We start from the raw sequence: 19,052 nt of genomic DNA, 5'->3' as shown, positions 1-19,052 counted from the left end.
CAAATTTGATCATTCATGCTTTGGATAGCATTCAGGCTTTATTACTGCAGTAACTTTAATGTGGGTCTGCTCTTGAATACAGAACCTTCAATTGGTTCAATTTTGTACTTTACCTATTTATTATTGTATTTGTAATCAGCACTATTGTAGAAGTATATCAAGGCAATACACAACATGCAAAGCAATAATAATATCACTGAATGCACCCATGAAAGCACCATTAAAAACACCAATACATTCTGGAAGGTTATAAAGACAAAATAATATTACTAAAGTCTACCTAAAAATGCAGTGGTTGCAATGTTGTTAAGGATAATTTACTGTAGGGAATCGCCTGCAGAGAGAACTGCAAATCTCCAGCTGGGAGATCCTGAATGGAACCAGTACCAATGGAGTTTGCATTTGGCACTAAATTTAAAAGGTACTGAGCACAAGCCATGCTTGCCAAACAGTGCATTTTAAAGGTTCCTGGTTGCTCCTTTGCATCCATGCCTTCACCTGCCCCAAACTTGTGGGATAGCTGAGCATGACTTTCGGAAGACAGTCTTGAAGTCCAGGGGTTAAGCCAAATAGAAAGCAGAAGCCTGGTCTTGCAGGAATCACTACTAAATTGGAATGGTAGGAACATGCCACCTAGTGTGTGGACTTCTAGAACCTCAAGTGAGAAAAATAATTGTTAGTTTTTTTTAAAAAAAATATATCAGAAAAGAATTTTGCAGACAGTAAATAAGCTAAAGGAAACAAAAGAAAACATTTTATTTAAGTTGCTTTTGGAAGTGGATTACATATATATTAAAGGATATTAAAGGAGGGGGGAGAAGAATGGGGTAGAGAAGAAAAGGAAATGCTGCCAAGTATTTTGGGCTCTAAAGATATTTAACAAGGGAAAAGAACAAAGTCTGGGGCTGTTTCATCTGATTTTGTTCGGGGGGGAACCCACATACTTTTTTTAAAGTCAAAATTTAAAGGCTTTATTGTAGAAGCTTTAAACAGGCTCGCTGAACTTTGATAAAGACCCCTGGATGAGGCATTTGAACTTCTGAAGCTGCTGTAGCCAGCTCTGCTTTGATAGAAATGTGGGACTAGAGAGAGGGAGGGTAAGGAATAATAAAACAAAACAAACAATGACTATGTCTCTCTGTGAACTCTTGTACAACTAAGAATCAGTTATGCTGGAGGCTGTGCACCCTCCCAATTCCTTTGAAGAAGAAGCCTTTTTGCTATCTAAAGGTAAAGGTACCCCTGACCGTTAGGTCCAGTCGCGGATGACTCTGGAGTTGCGAGGCTCATCTCCCTCTGTAGGCCGAGGAAGACGGTGTTTGCCTGCAGACAGCTTCCGGGTCATGTGGCCAGCATGACTAAGCCGCTTCTGGGGAACCAGAGCAGCATAGGGAAACAGCATTTACCTTCCCGCTTGGAGTGGTACCTATTTATCTACTTGCACTTTGACGTGCTTTTGAACTGCTAGGTGGGCAAGTGCTGGGACCGAGCAATGGGAGCTCACCCCATAGCAAGGATTTGAACTGCCAACCTTCGGATCAGCAAGCCCTAGGCTCAGTGGTTTAGACCACAGCGCCACCTGCTTCCCTTTTTACTATCTACCACACCCAAAATATTTTCCCCTGTGCTAGCCATAACTTGGTCTATTGGTTGTCAGGGCTAGTGTGCGGCTTCCCATGATCAAAGACCACCAAGGCTCAGTGGTGCCTTTTCAGATTTTAATACTATATACATATGTACAGTTCAGAGTTCAGAAAGACATTCCGAGTCAGAATCTGGAACTGTTGCACGTCTCGATCTACGCCAGCAAAACAACCTCAACCCGCCTTGTTTCCTTCTTTGCTCCTGATGCTTTCTCCATCTACGGACCTCAGGGGAGGGAGCGGGTCAGACCCCTCCCCCGAACTGCTAAACAGACTCCTCAATTACCTCACTTCTGATACCTCCCCTGCTGCAGTACCTTCGGACATCTCCTCTCCTGTGTGTGGGTCGGTAGCATCCCTAAACCCCTCCGTCTCGCGCTCCAGCCAGCCCTCCTCTTGCTCGACTGGTCCCCTTAGTACCTGTCCCTGGGCGAACTCGCTCCCCTCCCAGGGTCCTTTGACATTGGTGGCCTAGCCACAAACTGCCGCTGGTACTTTTATACCAAAAGCAATTATAATCAGGTCAGTACTTCTGAATGACACTCATTGTTTTGAAAGATACATTATTGGATACCCTACACATTTTATCCATGGGCTCCTTTTCTTATTGGCTAGAAACTGAAATATAAGAAGGTTAGTGGGGGGACTGTCACATCTGCAATGAAGTTTGAAGCTTTGTAGACAGTCTTCTTATTGCATAAAGTGTTTCTAGTCTACAGAAGGGAATTGTGGGAGAAAATTGATCCTACTAGCTCATTTAGATAGTCTTCAGAGGTCCTGGTTTGAACAATCTCCTGTTTGCCATGCTGCTGTGACTAGTTGGTGCACGAGGCAGGTTCTTCTGTGATGGCATCTGGGTAATGAAATTTATTCCTTACCATATGTGCACATAATGCTAAACCAACATATGCTATTTGTTTAAACCATAATACGCACATTCTGGTGCACTCTGCTCACTCCTCAGTTATATCTAAATAGGAAACCAAGGACAAACACATCATGGTTTGTGGTGAGAGAAACAAGCCATGAATGCCAGCTCAGATGCCATGCCAATTCACATGGTTTGTTGCACCTGAATAGAAAAGAAGAGGAACAAAACAGATTCATGCTTGTACACTTTATGGTTTAAACAAACCACACACCTTGTATTACATTATATGTGAACAGCAGCATTGTGTTGCTGGTATATTGGACAAGGCCAGGGGTTCAAATATGTGCTCAGCCATGAAGTTCACTGGGTGACCTTAGGCCAGCCACATTTTATATTTTCAGCATAACCTACCTCACAGTGTTGTTGTGAGAATAGGGGGGGGGGGCAGATGACCATGTAGGTCTTGGAGCTCCTTGAGTGCAAGGTGGGATATAAATGCAAGCAAGCACGAAATAAAGTCAATTAAGACCCTATTATTTTAGAGAGTGTTTGGGATAATAGGCAACTCCTTACATTCTGTCCTTGTTCATCTCCGGTGTGCTATTGATGCTGTTCCCCTTGGATGGTTACATGGGATGTAAAATATTTTAAATAAAACAAATTACTGTAACCCGCATTTGAGCTGGCCATTCCACCTGCAGGGACTAGCCTCATTCAAATGCAGAGGTTTGTAGGGGTGGGTGGGGGTTGGCTTCGGAAAAGTTTATGAAATAAAACACCATTTATCTTTTAAAGTCCTAGGTTTCTGCTATAAAAATTCAAGGTAACTGGAGGTCTGGGCCAGTGTTAACCACCTCAATTTGTCGTCCCCCGTCCCCCCCCCCCGGTTTTTTTTTGTTTCTTAAAGTTTGCCTGCCTTCTCAAGCTGTTCCAAAAACCCTTTCCCAGTTTTTAGTGGTTTCCATGACATAAACATTTTGCAAAACGTGGCATTTTGGCAATATCTCTCCCCTGCCCCAGTCTGGTCTCTGCAGCAAAATTGTGAAAACAGCCTTATAATCAATGTAATTGGAAATCAGAGTTAATGAGAACCTTGGCATTCATGAAATCCCCAAAGTGATGTTGGGCTTCAGACGCTAGATAAGAACATGATTGGGCTCAACTGAAAATCGATTTGCCTAATTAGAAGATGCATACTCCCACCAGTCCATGTGGGAAAGACACTTTAACCCCCCACCCCACTAAGGTAAGACAACCTGTTGTCCCACAAATGGACATTTTCTAGGCCAGTGGTTCCCAATTAGGGGTCCGGGGACCCCTGGGAGTCTGCGGAACACACCCAGGGGGGTCACAGCATCATCCCCTGCCAGGGGACTCACTTATCTTGTTAATTGCACAGTGAATTACCCCCCCCCCATCATTTTTTGTGTTGTAATATCACAAATTTTATGGTCTTTTTTTTACAATATCTAAAATCCTTTGCTTATTAGGGCCTCCCCTACATTTTATTGCTTTGCACAGGTAACTACCATAGAGTTATATATATAAAAATTCAAAAGTAGAGGATCCGTGGCTTGGCTTTTGAAAAATAGGGGGTCCTCAGTAATTAGCTAGTTGGGAACCACAGTTCCAGGCAATAGTGTTCTACAATGAGATAGAATAGCAACTCCCATCATTTTGTGAACTCTTTTATGTTCTTTGTTCATTAATTTCCACCTACAAACAATTTCCAACTCTCTATGGAGTGCAGGGTTTGCAAAAGTTTCTGGCCAATGTCATTACTAAAGATCTTTCTAAGACCTGTCACCCTGCCTGGTTGCTGCATCTCTGAGCAAGTGCACATAGAAGTCACAAAGTACGCATACCTTTACCACCTGATAGCCCCTTAAAACAACTAGAAAGCAGCTTTCTAGTTTTGCACATCTTGGGAATCCTTTTTGGCTTCTGCTAAATTGGGAGCTGCCAGTTGTCAATCTTTTGCCCCTGTTCTATCTGCAAAGCAGTCAAGCAGGGAATGGTCTGTGGGAGAAGAACACACATACCAACTCAGACAACTGGTCTACCATCTCACTATTTTCTACTGCAGCAGTAGCACCCCGTGTGCAAGGAATGTTCAGAGGTTTATTGTTTGTTTGTTTGATCTTCCTAGGATCATGTTGTTTGGGGTCTACAGTCTGGTTGCTGACTTATTATCAAACTAACATTTGCTCTGCTTTCTGTGGTTACTGCTTGCACTTGCAGGGAGCAGTTTTGTTGTCAGTGAAGGAAGTTATTTGGACATATCTGACTGGCTGAACCCGGCAAAGCTCTCTCTTTATTATCAAATCAATGCCACGTCGCCATGGGTGAGGGATCTCTGTGGACAGAGGACTACAGATGCATGCGAGCAGCTGTGTGATCAGGAGACTGGTAAGTGGAAACATGGTTGGGGTTATGGTAGGAACCACAAATCAGAGACCATATAAAAAGGAGAGAGGCATTACTTTGAGAAGCACTGCAATAAGAGGGATGCGTGGTTTCTGCAAATCCCTTTTCTTCTGGCTGGTCTGGGGAAATCTTCCTAGGCTTTTGTCTTCCACTCACAAGTGCTATGAATCACTTTTCTTTTTAAAAAGTTTTTATTGAAAGATTTTCATGCGTAACACATAGCATCTCTGTTTTCAGTTCACATAGTTCTAGCTACAGGTCAGTTGCATTTGGTGTGATATGTTGCTGTCATAGGCATTGTGAGGGGGGGGAGAAAAATGCAGGGAGAGCAAGAAGTGGAGGTAACACTTTCCCTTCTTTTGCATAGTGTATGTGCTGGGGGTGGTGGTGGTTTGTGTCAGCATCACATAGATATGTTATTCATCTATTCATTTATTAGTTTTCATTGATGGTAAGAGATTGGGGAGCCCAGGGTATAGTTGGTTGCATTCAGTTGATTGCAGTGAGTTTTGTTTGTGTGTGTACTATGAATCACTGTTGCGGACACCTTGTCCTTCACTTGGTGATATATTTGCAAACCTACAGGGTCCCCTACAAGTAGTGAATAAGGTGTGTTTTGGACGACTTCTAAATTTCCTAGTTGGAAGCTCTGGACAGATTCACTTTGCTTTGAAGACAGGTTGGGAACAGCCCATGCAAACAGGACTTCGAATTGTCAGTTCCCCCTGATGAATTCTGGAAAAGCTGCTATTTGCTTGCCATGGATGCTTCCTTAATGAATGCCGGTTTAGATGGCAGAGTGGAAACTTATTTTCCTAACTCACAACACAGCTTTAGCTTAAAGACCTGCTTAACGGACACATGGGTCCTTATCACTTGACAGTCTTTCCGCAGTCCTGGGTGTATGGTGTCTTCATGGTAGAGGCCTGTACAATTGTACAAAGACTTAATTTAAATTGTGCAAAGGCTTGTTCAGGAACACCATGGGATGAACCCGTGATAAAGCAGCTCCCGTGCCATTGCTGTAATGTCCAAAGGGCACTTGAGTAGAAAGGCAAGCTGCCTTAGTTCTGGTAAAGCTTCTGGTAAAGTCTAAAAAACAGTGCTAAAAACTAAATAGAAAAAGCTGGAGACTTCACTTGGCTTATCCTGCTCCCCATAATGTTAAAGGTGTTTTTTGGATGGGTGTTTTGTTCCTTTCTTTCTCCCACTGTTGCAATTATTCTGAAATTGTTAAGTATACAGGCAGCAATCATTTTAAGCACATCCAAATGACGCGCAATGCGGAAGAAGGCAGAACAGGTGCGGGATGTGGCAGGGCATGGTGTAAAGGGGTGGGGATAGCCATACCACTAAGACCTGCATCATCATCATCATCGTCATCATCATCATCATCATCATCATTTTAAATGCACTAAAAGTAGAAATCTGGCTGGAGAGATGGTTGGAGCTTTGGACAACAGGGGAAGCAGTGGTGTGCTGAATGAAAAGGATATGGCAGAGAAGCTGAATGAATTCCAGTGCTTTTTCTCCACAGGCACTCAAGGATACACAGTACCAGCATTGGGGTTTTTTCCTGAAATAAAAGCACTGGTTAAAAGTGTGGCACTTGCTGTAATAACTTCATGGTGATTACCAGCACCATGTTTTCTAGAAGGAAAGCACTGATGAATTCTGTGTGTTGTCTTCACTGTATCATGGGGCTTTTAAACTAGTTAATATTTAGGTGGGCAAATTTGCTGGTGACATGAAATTGTTTAGGTGTTAAAAACAAAAACAAAAAGAATTGCAAGGATCTCCAAAGAGATTGGATGGGCATTGAAATAGCAAAATGCAGCTCAGTATAAGGAAGTGTATAGTGATGTGCACATAGCTGCCAAGTACCCTGCTTTCCCCGGGAAACCCCGGTTTTCATTTACCTTTTCCCGGTGGTCCCCCGTATCACTTCGTCTCCCGTTTTTCTCCGTTATTTTCTCCTGCCAGCGGCCATTTTTTCCCTTTCCAATTTGCCCTTCAATGGGCACCAAAAATGGCCGCCACCGGCTTCAAAAGTCGCATCTACGCATGTCCGGAAGTGCATAGACGCGACTTCCGGTGTCGGTGGCGGCCATTTTTGGTGCCCATAGATGGGCGGAGCGACACCGGAAGTTGCGTCGACGCACTTCCTGACATGCGTACAAGTGACTTTCAAAGCCAGCGGCAGCCATTTTTGGTGCCCATAGAAGGGCAAAAGCGACACCGGAAGTTACGTTGACGCAACTTCCAGTGTCACACGGCTGCCGGTCCTGGATTCTGCAGTCCGGGACTTGGAAGGTAAGGATGTGCAGTGTGGCAAAAAAATGCCCACCTCACATTTTGTGGTCTGAATTGATGGTAATTGACCAGGAAAAATCTTGAAGCCGTGGTGTAATTCAATGAAAATGTCTGCCCACTATGCAGCGGCTGTGAAAAGGTGAATGCCATCTTAGGAAAGGGATTGGAAATAAAATTGCCAACATCACCATGCCATTACACAAACATATGGTGCAACTGCCCTTGTGATGTTGTGTACAGTTCCATTTGCCACAACGAGAGAGAGAGAGAGAGAGAGAGAGAGAGAGAGAGAGAGAGAGAGATCATAGAGCTGGAAAGGGTTTAGAAAATGGAAACCAAAATGATTAAAGGGCTGGAACAACTCCCCTGTGAGGAAACATTACTACATTTGGGGCTTTTCAGTTTGGAAAGAAAGACCAATAAGGTGGGGGATGATAGAGGTACATACCAATTTGTGCATAGCCATAGTGACACCAGAACTCAGGGTCATGTAATGAAGCTGAGTGTTGGAAGATTCAAGACAAAGGAAGCGCTTCTTTACATAGAACATAGGTAAACTATTCCTCAATTGACTATTCCTCAATTTCTGATTTCCTTTGGATAGCAGATTAAGAAATTGTTCCTCTGACATTCCGTTAGTAGCTTGTAGGTGCTTGGGAGAGGATCAATCAATCTGTAGCTTTCTTTGGATGCTTATGGATCTTGGAGACCTTTGTGTCTTCATTCTTTCAGGCAAGCAATAGTACTGGGAACACATTTGTTCGTTTTACTGGTGCTCATTTGGGCTCCTGGCCATGCAAATGACACTCGGGGCTGCCGGCAGCAATCTGGTTCATGGACTGTGGTGGCTTGCATTTTGAAAAACAGAAGCTCAGCTTGGTTTGCAGATGTTGGATGGCAGCGAAGAACAGAGGCCAGGATGCATGCAGAGGGATGGATTTCAGGACCAATGGCAAGTTTTGGTCTCATGCCATGATTCCCTGGGGGCAATTAACATTGCATCATGGTGTTTTTGGAATGATCTAAAGGGATCTTGCTGAATTCAGAGGGCATATCCTCGCTACAGACAAAAAATTGTCCCTTCCAAACACATCTGCAGCATGTAGCCTCTTCCAAGCCTCTGACACAGGAAATTGTGTGTGATATCATCTAAACAGCAGTATCTGCTGCAATTTGGAGGGTTTGTTTTTGAGTTGCTTGTCCTCAACCAAAACAGTAGCAAAAAAGCACAGAGGAGTTGGCAGGTCCAGGGGGTTGTATCCATGCCATTTTCATCAGAGGTAAGGGTAATCACATCTTGTGAAGAGTTGGCTACACCTATGCAATGCCACCAGTTGCTGTAAGAGTTTGGGAGCAGGAAAATAGAAGCAGCTGCCTTAAACCAGGTCTGTCTAGCCCAGAATTGCCCTTTCTGAGAGGCGACGGTTTTCCAGGGCAAAACTCTTTACCATCACTGGCTCTCCCAGGGTTGGGTAACACCTTTAAGTCCAAGGTCTGTCATTTATTCTCAGCAACCTTCTGAGGGCCGTGCTCCAGTGTTGGGCAGTCCCAGAGGCAAAAGTGTGTGAGGCAGTGTATATAAATTATGCCTTTGCAGAGTAGGCTATTTTCTACACACAAACACACTTTCCTGTCCTCCAGAAAGGCAAATAAGACACACCCTTGGGAGTTCAAGGACACATTATCGCCAGGCAAAATCCATCAGCATGCAAAGCAGGCCTAGTGAGTGGTGTGGTCAGGGAAGAGGGCTGTGTGGCCTGTGGAGATGGAGAGGCCTGGAAGGGTACATTTTGCCCCTGGGCCTTAGGTTCCCAACACGTGTGCTATTTGATCCTTCTGACTGGCAATGCCAGGATGGACCTGGAAACTTCTGCATGTAATCCTAATGTGTTCCACATTCAAACTGTTTATAGTGTGGACCAGGCCAAACATTTTCACAGGCCTTTAGACATGTCTGGCATTGCTGGTGCTTATGTCCCCTTCAAAAGAAGCACAAACATGTTTTGAGATTACAGAGTTGATTATTTCTGAGCCTTTCCGGTATCTGAACAACAGTCCTGTCATATTGTGTGTGTGTGTGTTTAAGAGATGCTGCTTTGACCACTGACCTTCAGTTGTATCTAATGGGAATGCATGTTGCTTTAACTGAGTTTGGTTTGGGATTTTGTATAATGCAAGAAGGAAAACTCTGCCATCAGAGATCCATTAATCTCCAGGCAGAATGTTGAAATTGTGTTACAGCTTGCCATCTTTAGTTTGCTGAAATGAAGTTTCCCATAAAATGAAGCCTGGAGCAAAAGCTTTAGCTGTGGGTATTAGAAGCACTAATTTTTATTGTTTTTTCACTTTTATAGAGCTTCCGTTTCAGCTGTCATGGAATAAAGAAATACAAGAGGTGTTTGGGCCTTTTTCTTTTCTTTGTTTAGGGAAGGGGGAGAGATGATTGAGTGGGGCATGATGGAAGAGGGGGCTTAGTACATTTATGGATTGGGGAAGAGGTTCATCAACAGGCAGCAGCCATTATGGCGCAGTGGAGTACCTCATGGTCCGAGGCAGTCTATCTCTGAATACCAGTTACTAGGGGGTAAAATAACAATGTTTGACTGCTGCTTTTGTGCCCTGCATGCCAGCTTCCTTGAGGCACCTGTTTGGCCATAGCAGGAAGCAGAGGTGCATATTTGGTCTTACAGTCTTATGCTATATATTTTTGCCACCTATTCTACTGTTTATCCAACATATTTGAACCCTAAAGCATCATTCAAAGTTTATCAAGAAAACTGCTGCTGTTGTTAAGACAATACAAAACGGTCAAATATTTTACATTAACACAATGTCCATAACACACACACACACACACACACACACACACACACACACACACACACACACTGTTGTTATTATTATTACTGCAACAAATCCACTTTTAAGAAGAAACAGATTTTCTACAGGAAAGTGACAGGGACATGTGTAGAAAACTGTGGGATGAACAATGTATTAACAGGAAGGCATATAAATACCCTGCAAGAAAGTTTGTATGAATGTCTGTTGCTGCATAACCTCCCCACAAACAAATCAGAGCAATTGTTCAATAAATAAGCTTTGTGCAAGTAAATCAGAATGAATGCTAAACTAAGCAGGTCCTCTAGAGGAGCCCCAAGTCACACACCCCCCACAGAAGGGCATTCCGTAGACAGGGCACCAACCCCCCCCCCCCGGGGGGTGCTTTTCTGGCAGAGAAATCTAGAGAAGGTTTTTTAATGAAGATCTTATGGCTTGGGTGGGAATATATAACCACAGGTGCTCATTCAATTAATCTAAAGCTAAAGTGGTATAAGAATGCTTTAAATGGTGCTTTAGTTAAGATTCCTGCATTGCAAGAGGTTGAACTAGATGACCCCCAGGGTCCCTTCCAGCTGTACAATTCTATGATTCCATGAATGCCTATAGATAACAGATGAGTTCTTTTTAAAATGCCTCAAATATGTGACAAGAAAAGATGTAACCCTGGTGGTTGAATGAACTTCTCTGATTATGATGCATACATGTGTGTGAATGAATTGGCATTAGCAGCTATATATATGGAAAGGGATGTTGGAGGCAAAGCTCTCTTAGGAAGTGAAACAGAATTTGTTGCTATCTCCACCTCTTTCTTTGGCGGGGTTTTACCATTCTTCTTACAGGCTGAAATCCAACAGGCGGGGAGGATGTGAGTTATTGAAATTAATGTGCATTGCTAACTTAGATCCAGAAATTTCATAGGGTCCACTCTGTGATTGTGACCAACATTGGAAACAACTCATTGTAATTGATTGTTTTGAAGTCATTTATGCACCAAGTAATTTTTAGCCTCCCAATTCCCCCCCCCCGACTTCTCCCATATTTTGCCTGACCTGTTCCTTATTTTACCCAACCAAAGGTGTCAACCCTACACTGTGCACACTATATGAGCTAAAATCTAAAGCAACTCTGCAGGGAGTGGGCTAGGGAGGCTGAAACAAAAGACCATGGAGCCAAAAATGATCTGACATCAGGACAAAGGTCCCCATTCTTTGCCGTTACGCTTTCACGACCCCCTTTTTTAAAAAATGCCGCATGATTGCAGAACACATATTTGTTATGCAATAAGAGTGAGGAATTAATGATCCAGGCAGTAAGAAACTTGCATGCTAAGCACTGTAGGAAGAAAATGACTTATTAATGCTTCTTTCCACTTGTGTTCAAGTTCCTAAAAGAGAGAGAGAGAGAGAGAGAGAGAGCATTAAATGTGGGCCAACCCTTTAAGTTCTCCCTCCCCACCCCTGGAAAGAGCAGTTCCTCCCAAGTAGGGAACAGCCAACCCTTCCTCCATCCACCCCCCCCCCCTTTTTGGAAAGGTTACAATTCGAAACCTTGCATCATGAATCACAAAGTTAGCGGCTTCTGGCAGATCATAAATCAGGCCTCTGGAGTCGCTAGGACAAATCCCAGAACATTTAATCTTTAATATTAGACATGTTTAAGACGGTGAATATTTTATGAAGGTGCTGTTGCAATTTAGCACATCATTAGCTGGTCTTATTTCCCCCTCCCCTCCTTTACAGGACTCCCCCCCCCCTCAGTGAAAGAAAAGAAAAGAAAGATGTCCAACAGATGAACCCATTTCACTTCTCTTTGGCAGCAAAAGATGCTTACCTAATCCCAGTGAGAGATTTTAAGGAACCTGATGATCACAAGAGCAAGTTTGTCAGACTGTATTACAGTGATACCTCTGGTTATGAACTTAATTCGTTCCAGAGGTTCGTTCTTAACCTGAAACTGTTCTTAACCTGAGGTACCGCTTTAGCTAAAGGGGCCTCCCGCTGACGCCGTGGAGCAATTTCTGTTCTCATCCTGAGGTAGAGTTATTCACCCGAGGTACTATTTATGGGTTAGCGGAGTCTGTAACCTGAAGCGCCTGTAACCTGAAGCATCTGTAACCTGAGGTACCACTGTACTTCCTTAGTGAAAGCAGCTTTCAATCTGTGGATCTTCCTTGTGTAGCTAGGAGAGGGGAGGGATTTGCGTGTCTTCCACCATTTATCAAATGCAAACGGGATCAAGACTGGGACAGCTCAGTTCTAATGCCGGTTAACCCTGTCCCTGCCACCACTAGCCTGAAGGTTCTGTTCCACCTGCTGTGCGCAGTAGCATTTACTTACTCTGCAGTATTGATATAATCTACTCTGCCCTGTTTCCCACTGATTTAAAGCCCAATAAGGGTGTTTGCTCTTTTGGCTCAAGAAAGATACGTTTGATAAGCATGGTTGCCTACAATCTGTTGGTGACAGTTGAAAGTATGTCCTGGAAATTGCAGTACAGTACATTGACGTTTAGGCTGGGCGTTGCCCAGCACCGCATTGTTTTTTGGGCTGATGACTATGCATGCACATTCATGTACACTAGAGATAGGATGCACGCCTTTGTCCATGTGCAAGCAAGTCCTGCTTGCGGGCTTTCATCATGGCATTTGGTTGGCTGCTGTGACAAGAGGATGCTGGGCTACTAGAATGGGCCTTTGGTCTGGTCCAGCATCACTCTTCCTGTGTGCACTTGAGAAACAATGCATTCATTTCCTAGGTTTGCCACCTAATTTTTAGGGGCTTTGGGTTTGGAGCTGAAATCTGGACAGTTTCCTTTTATGTTGGGGTTGCACTCCTTCTAAGGGCGCAAGTACATAGCTTGGGGGGTGGGGTTGTCATAATAGACCTAGGTGACCTCTCATGAGGGCCTTTGAGGGCCTTTTTACCAGCTTTGTCTGGTAGACCTGCGGTAGTCATATCTGGATCGGGATCACTTTGACATTTGTATGCAATGCTCTTTATGTGGGACTGCAGCAGCTAGATCAGGCATCCCCAAACTGCGGCCCTCCAGATGTTTTGGCCTACAACTCCCATGATCCCTAGCTAACAGGACCAGTGGTCAGGGATGATGGGAATTGTAGTCCAAAACATCTGGAGGGCCGAAGTTTGGGGATGCCTGAGCTAGATTGTTGGTGGGCCAGCTGGCTAACAGGCTTCTGCAGCTGTTTAAATTTATTAGCCAGTCATTTTAATTATTATATCCATTGTGGTTATTTTTTTTGATGGTACAGTATTTTTTTTTTACCCCGCCCTATTATTTTTGGATATTTATTCACTTATTGAATTGAAATTTCTGCTGAAGGAGCCCAGAGTGGCAGACGTGTCCACAGTTAAAAGGGAGAAAGAATTCTAAGACAGTTAAAGCAGTATATGACATTTTAAAATACGACAGTATAAAAATACTTTTATAAACAAATAAATATATCTGAGGAATGGCAACTCACACTAACAAAGTATTGCCAAGGCTTCTCCCAAAAGATAAACCAGGGATAGTGATCAAATTGGGGCTGTCCCTGATAAACAGGAATAGCTGGAGCTACTGGAACATATGTGATGGGGAGTTATGCAAAGAGGCCCTCAATCTTCTTTATGCCAACTGTGCTTAAAACTTGCCCTAGCTTGGTGCTTTGTCAACAGAAGATGTCAGCTGAAGGGGAAAGGAGAAGAAAAATCAACACAGGCTTTTAACGGCTCCTGGATGAACAAATCCAATTAATCTTTTATTATATATTTTTGCCAGCGCTTGCTTGGGCATATGTATTTCTGTGAAACAAGGGATCAGTCTGAGCCATCTAAGAATGGTGTGCCACATAGCAGTTGACTGCTTGCCCCAGGTGTGGGTCTTGTTGCCAAACAGGAAGGGAAGCTTATGTCATTTCGCCTCCCCCCTATGCAAAAAAGTTGCATTTGAACTGATATTTAATATAAAAAACTATATTAATTAGTATATGGAATACGCGTTTGGTTTCTTTTCTTTTTCTCCCTTCTCATATTAATGCTGTTTTTCAGAATGTTGGAATGTGTATTGGGTTTCTCTTTAGGAGAAAGGACATGGCTCACTGGTAGAGCATCTGATTTGTATGGAAAAGCTCTCAGGCTCAATCCTTGACAACTCTAGGCAGGGCTGTGAAAGACTCCCTGCTTGAAACATTGAGGAGCTGCTGCCAGTCAATGGCCCAAGTGATACCTTCCTGTGTTCTTTGTTCCATTTCATACTAACATTCACATATAACATAACATGAGGGTGGTTCAATGTTCTCTTTAGTTCCTTGTCTTTCATTTGTACAAATAGAGTCCAGAATATCTTCAGAATCATATGCGCCCTTATATCCCACTTTGAACGGTATAAGAAGGATGTTGACAAACTGGAATTTGTATAGAGGGCAACCAAGATGATCAAGGGTCTGGAAACCAAGCCTTATGAGGAATTGTTGAGGTTGCTGGGTATGTTCAGGCTGGTAAAAAGAAGACTGAGAGGAGATATGATAGCCATCTTCAAATATCTTAAGGGTTGTCACATGGAAGGTGGTTTAAGCTTGTTTTCTTCTGCCCTGGAGGGTAAGTCCTAAACCATTCCAATGACTTCAAGAAGATTCTGACTCAACATCAGAAAGAACTTTCTGACAGTAAGAGCTGTTTGATAGTGGAACAGACTTTCACGAGAGGTGGTGAACTCTCCCATTGCTAGGAGTTTAGCATTCCAACATGTGTTCTCTCTTTCTAGGTGAGTGCAGCTGTCATGAGGGCTATGGCCCTGACCCTGTGCATCAACACTTGTGTGTACGCAATGACTGGGGACACAGTGAAGGGTGAGTGCAAAGTATTCCAAATGGAAAAGGCAATAAAAGCTGGCAAATGGTAGTGGTGGTGGTGACTGGCCTACCTGTTGCATCAAGACTAAGCCTTGCTGGGCCACATGAGTGTCCCAACTAGTCCAGCCTCCTGCTTTCCACCTTGGCCAAGTAGGTGCTTGCCAGGTGCAAACACCACCACCCCTTCCCCGCCACCCTGACTTTGTGAATTAGAATGATACACGACACAGTACTTTGGGTCAAATAAGGCCACAACCTACTGATTACAGATGTAAGAGGTTTGGCATAGGCAGTGGGTATAACCAATAACATCCAGCTTGCCTGCCAGATGTATAAGCTATGCAGTCAAACCTAAGGCGAGAAGGTCTTCTGACTTACATCAAATAGGAATGTCCCCGTGGGATGGTCATGAGGAGCGCTATGGACCTAGTCCCTGGCTGGGCACCTGGACAGAAGCATCTCCCCCTGGATCCTTTTCACGGGATACCCCTTTCTTTGGAGGGGCAGGCAGAGGCTTACAACCTCCCCTCTAACCAAGACTAAGGCTTACCCTAAACCACCATAAGCGGTGACAGTTGCTATGAGGTTGGCAAAACCACCAGACATGGGCAATTGGTCTGAGTGAAAAATGCCTGCCCTAACCCGAATATGGTGACCAGTGCTTCCAGTAGCAAGATCTAGTACAGAGCAATACAATACGTAGGGAGGGAGATCCTAGGAGGGAACTGCATGCGGTGGGAGAGGCAGGTTCTTTGAAATACCTGAGGAGTGGATCCAAGTGAAGCCTGCTGGCTCAGTTGGGCCCGCTGGCCCCGATATTTGATTCCATGCCATCTGGGAAACCGCCCCCCCCAGCTGCCCCATGTTGCACTGTGCCAGGGACTTCAGCGCCGGCCCTCAATGCATCTCCCATTAAAAGGAACTCAGCGATGGAGTACACACTTTACATGAAAAAGATCCCAGGTTCCACCTCCAATACTGGAAAGAAAGCCAGCTCAGGGTGTAGTATATGTTTGTTCCTATTTCTTCAAATAATCATGCATCCTCAAAACTTGGTGGTGTAGGGTAAGGTGCCAGAATCCTGCCACAAAGATGTCAGTGCAGCAGTGATGAAGCAACAGGATGACAAATTTCCACAATTGCTTCACTGTCCTTTTGTGTTAGGTAGGGCCAGAAAAGACTCATTGAAGCATGGAGACCCACTGCCAGGCAATGGAGGGAGTACCTCAGGCCTGGGGGGGGATGTGGCCCTCCAATCATTTCTTCCTGGCCCTTGTGACTCTCCCCATACTACATCCTCTCTGCAGAACACACCCAGACCCTCCAAAAGAAAAAAAAAATATCAATATGGAATGGGATGTCCCTGTTTTCATCCAAGAAATCTTGAGAGGGTATGCTCACCGACTGAGCTCTGACCCCCACCCCTGGAGAGTTTTTGCCTAGCTGGAATGTGTCCTTGCACTCTGATAATGCCTCTTGCTTGTCTGGATGGATTGTAGAGAGGGATGTATGAGTGTGTGCAGAAACCACCCCACTGTACAAATGTAAAAATCTATATTTATTGCTCTGCCCATTTTTTGCTTCTGGCAAGTCACCAAGAAGCGTGACCCATGGATTGGAGGAGATTCCCCATCCCTGTTGTAGAGAAAGAACCAATGTTATGGCTTGTTATGATGCAGCTTCTTGCATTCCTACACTTGATTTGTATGTCACATTGTGAGGCTACATTCTAAAATGTAGCATATAAATAAAATAAATGCTACCTCTCTGCTAACAGGTTATCTCCTTTCCTTTGCTGGTTTCACAAGTTTCTGCTTTTTCCATATCTTTCAGGCCTTGGCCATATACAACGCTGGAAAGGGGCTATGACTTGGTTACAGGAGAACAAGCACCTGAAAAAATACTTAGGTGAGTCATGCAACCTCTTCAAATGGACTTTTGGCAGATATGGGAGCTGCCAGCCAGTTTTTGTTTCTTATTTATGCAATCAGAAATCTATAAAACATATCTATATATACAGTATATAAAAATGTAAAAAAGGTGAAACTGTGGGCTCCACTTTTCTCCAAAACCGCCTGACCGATTGTCCTGGAATTTGAACACAACGGTCCATGCCACTACCCGAGTGTTTGCACAACCTCGGATTGCTCACATCTCATACCTGCGCAGGTAAAAACCTGCTTTTCCACAAACTAAAACAGCGCCCTCAAGTGGCGTTATTCCCACAGCTCCTCCACCTCCTCCTCCCTCCCCATGGAGTCTAGCTGACACCCACAAACCCCGCCTCCGCCACGAGATCCTGTAAAACAGGGGGACTCTGAGACTCAGGGGGATCTGAAGGGGGGCTTTTACCCTCCATTTGACAGACTAACGCACAGCAACGCGTGCAGGGCCAGCTAGTTATTTATAAAAAAAGGTATAAATAAATGAGTCTTTAAAATGAACCTCAAAAAGCAAAGTCTTTCCATGATTCCAGGAATACCACCAAGAAAGCCCTCTGTAGTGGCTCTCAGACCGATAAATTCCATATTCTGTTAGAAGATTTTCTGTGGTCGACAGTGGAGACCAGTCCATTTGGGAAAATGGGGCACTGCCTCACCATCTTACCTGCCTTCTTCCTTCCAACCAGTCCAGAGAGTGGAACTGCCTGTCAGCTCCCCCCTTTGTCTCAGGGTTACCTCTTGCAGAACTCAGCAGGGAGGAAGAGGATGGGGACAAAACGAGAATTAGGTGGCTCTGGTGGTCTTTTTCTCTGGCTCCAACTACTGTTTGTTGCCGTCCCTGTCTTCCACCCTACTAGTACCAGTGGTCACCAGCCACCATTAAATCTTAAGGAACAAATAAGTATACAAGGTTCAGCACTTCTGTCAGCAATTAATCTGCAAGTAGCAGAAAGGTCAAGTATTCTGTGCTAAAAAGAGCACCAAGTTTTGGAACTAGAGCAACCAATGTATATGTAGAATGTGGAGAATGTAGGCACCGTTCTCACCTTCTGCTCTTTTTTGAAGGTCCACCTACAGCCTAGGCCAGGGTCTCTGGCTGCCTGTTAGCAAGAGCTTTGTGGTTCCTCCGGTGGAGCTTTCTATAAATCCGCTGGCCAGCTGCAAAACAGATGTCCTGGTGACCGAAGATCCATCAGACGTCAGGTAAGGATGGTACTCCCTGCACTGTGGGTGAGGGAAGGTCGCAGTAGCCATTAGGTTTCTAAAATGGAGCGAGCTGTTGCAGTGAAACCTCTACAGTGGTACCTCAACTTACGAATGACTCGAATTTTTCGACTTAAGAATGGGGGTAATGGCCGCACGCTTATGAATGTCTTGACATCCGGAAAAAAACCCGCAGCGGTTTTAGATAGGGATTTTTCGTCTTACGGATTTTTTGCTTTGACTTACGAATTTTTCCATTTCCAATGCATTTCTATGGGAAATTGTGTTTCCAATGGCGTTTTTCGACTTACGAATTTTCCGACTTACAAAGGTTCCTTCAGAACGGATTAAATTCATAAGTCGAGGCACCACTGTACCTAGGCTTCTATCTCTGCATGGCACACATGCTGATTTACCTGATGAGCCCTCATATTATGCTATTGATGATACCCTTTATATTTATAGTGATACGAACTTGTTCCTTTGTAGAGGTGGGAGATGTGTTGTTTTTCTCTTGGCTTCTCTGCAGTTGTACTCTAGGCTAGACAACCTGGGCTGTGCACAGACATATCTGTTAATATTTAAACAAAGAGGGCTTCCTCCAGATACTGTCTTACCACACATTGGGTCCCTTTGGGTGGTGGCCGCTTCCCTTTGGCAATCCCCTCCCATTAAATATTAGACAGGCACTGTCTGTGTTATAATTTTGGCACTGACTGAAGACTTCAGTTTTTCAGCAAGCCTTCTAAGTAAAAATCTTTCCCTGACTGCTTCTGCAGTGAAATTGTTTTTGATGTTTTAGTTGTTTTATCACCTGTGTGTTTGCTGTCTAGGGCTCCTTTGGGAAGAAAGGCAGAATATAAATTTAATAATAAAATAAATAAGAAATTAAAAGGGTTTTTTTTCTTTTTGGCTGTGGAGTGAGCTCTGTGCCCCTGCCCCCTCTCCCTGTTTCAAGCAAG

At 44.1% G+C, this 19,052-nt stretch overlaps 1 protein-coding gene across 2 annotated transcripts in view; it reads left to right on the top strand.

The window, feature by feature from the left end:
* ASTN2 (astrotactin 2) overlaps window positions 1–19,052 on the top strand; it is a 608,691-nt gene that overhangs the window by 297,910 nt on the left and 291,729 nt on the right. For both annotated transcript variants that reach the window (XM_035112940.3, XM_088665019.1), the window contains 4 exons: window positions 4,756–4,923; window positions 14,857–14,941; window positions 16,778–16,852; window positions 17,953–18,090. In XM_035112940.3, coding sequence (XP_034968831.3) covers window positions 4,756–4,923; window positions 14,857–14,941; window positions 16,778–16,852; window positions 17,953–18,090 — 466 coding nt within the window. The remainder of the gene's footprint in view (window positions 1–4,755; window positions 4,924–14,856; window positions 14,942–16,777; window positions 16,853–17,952; window positions 18,091–19,052) is intronic.

The sequence above is a fragment of the Zootoca vivipara genome, chromosome Z2 (genome assembly GCF_965207765.1).
Source record: "Zootoca vivipara chromosome Z2, rZooViv2.hap1.1, whole genome shotgun sequence".
NCBI classification, from domain to species: domain Eukaryota; kingdom Metazoa; phylum Chordata; class Lepidosauria; order Squamata; family Lacertidae; genus Zootoca; species Zootoca vivipara.
Note: the sequence above shows the minus strand (reverse complement) of the source record. Positions and strands in the feature narration are given on the sequence as shown.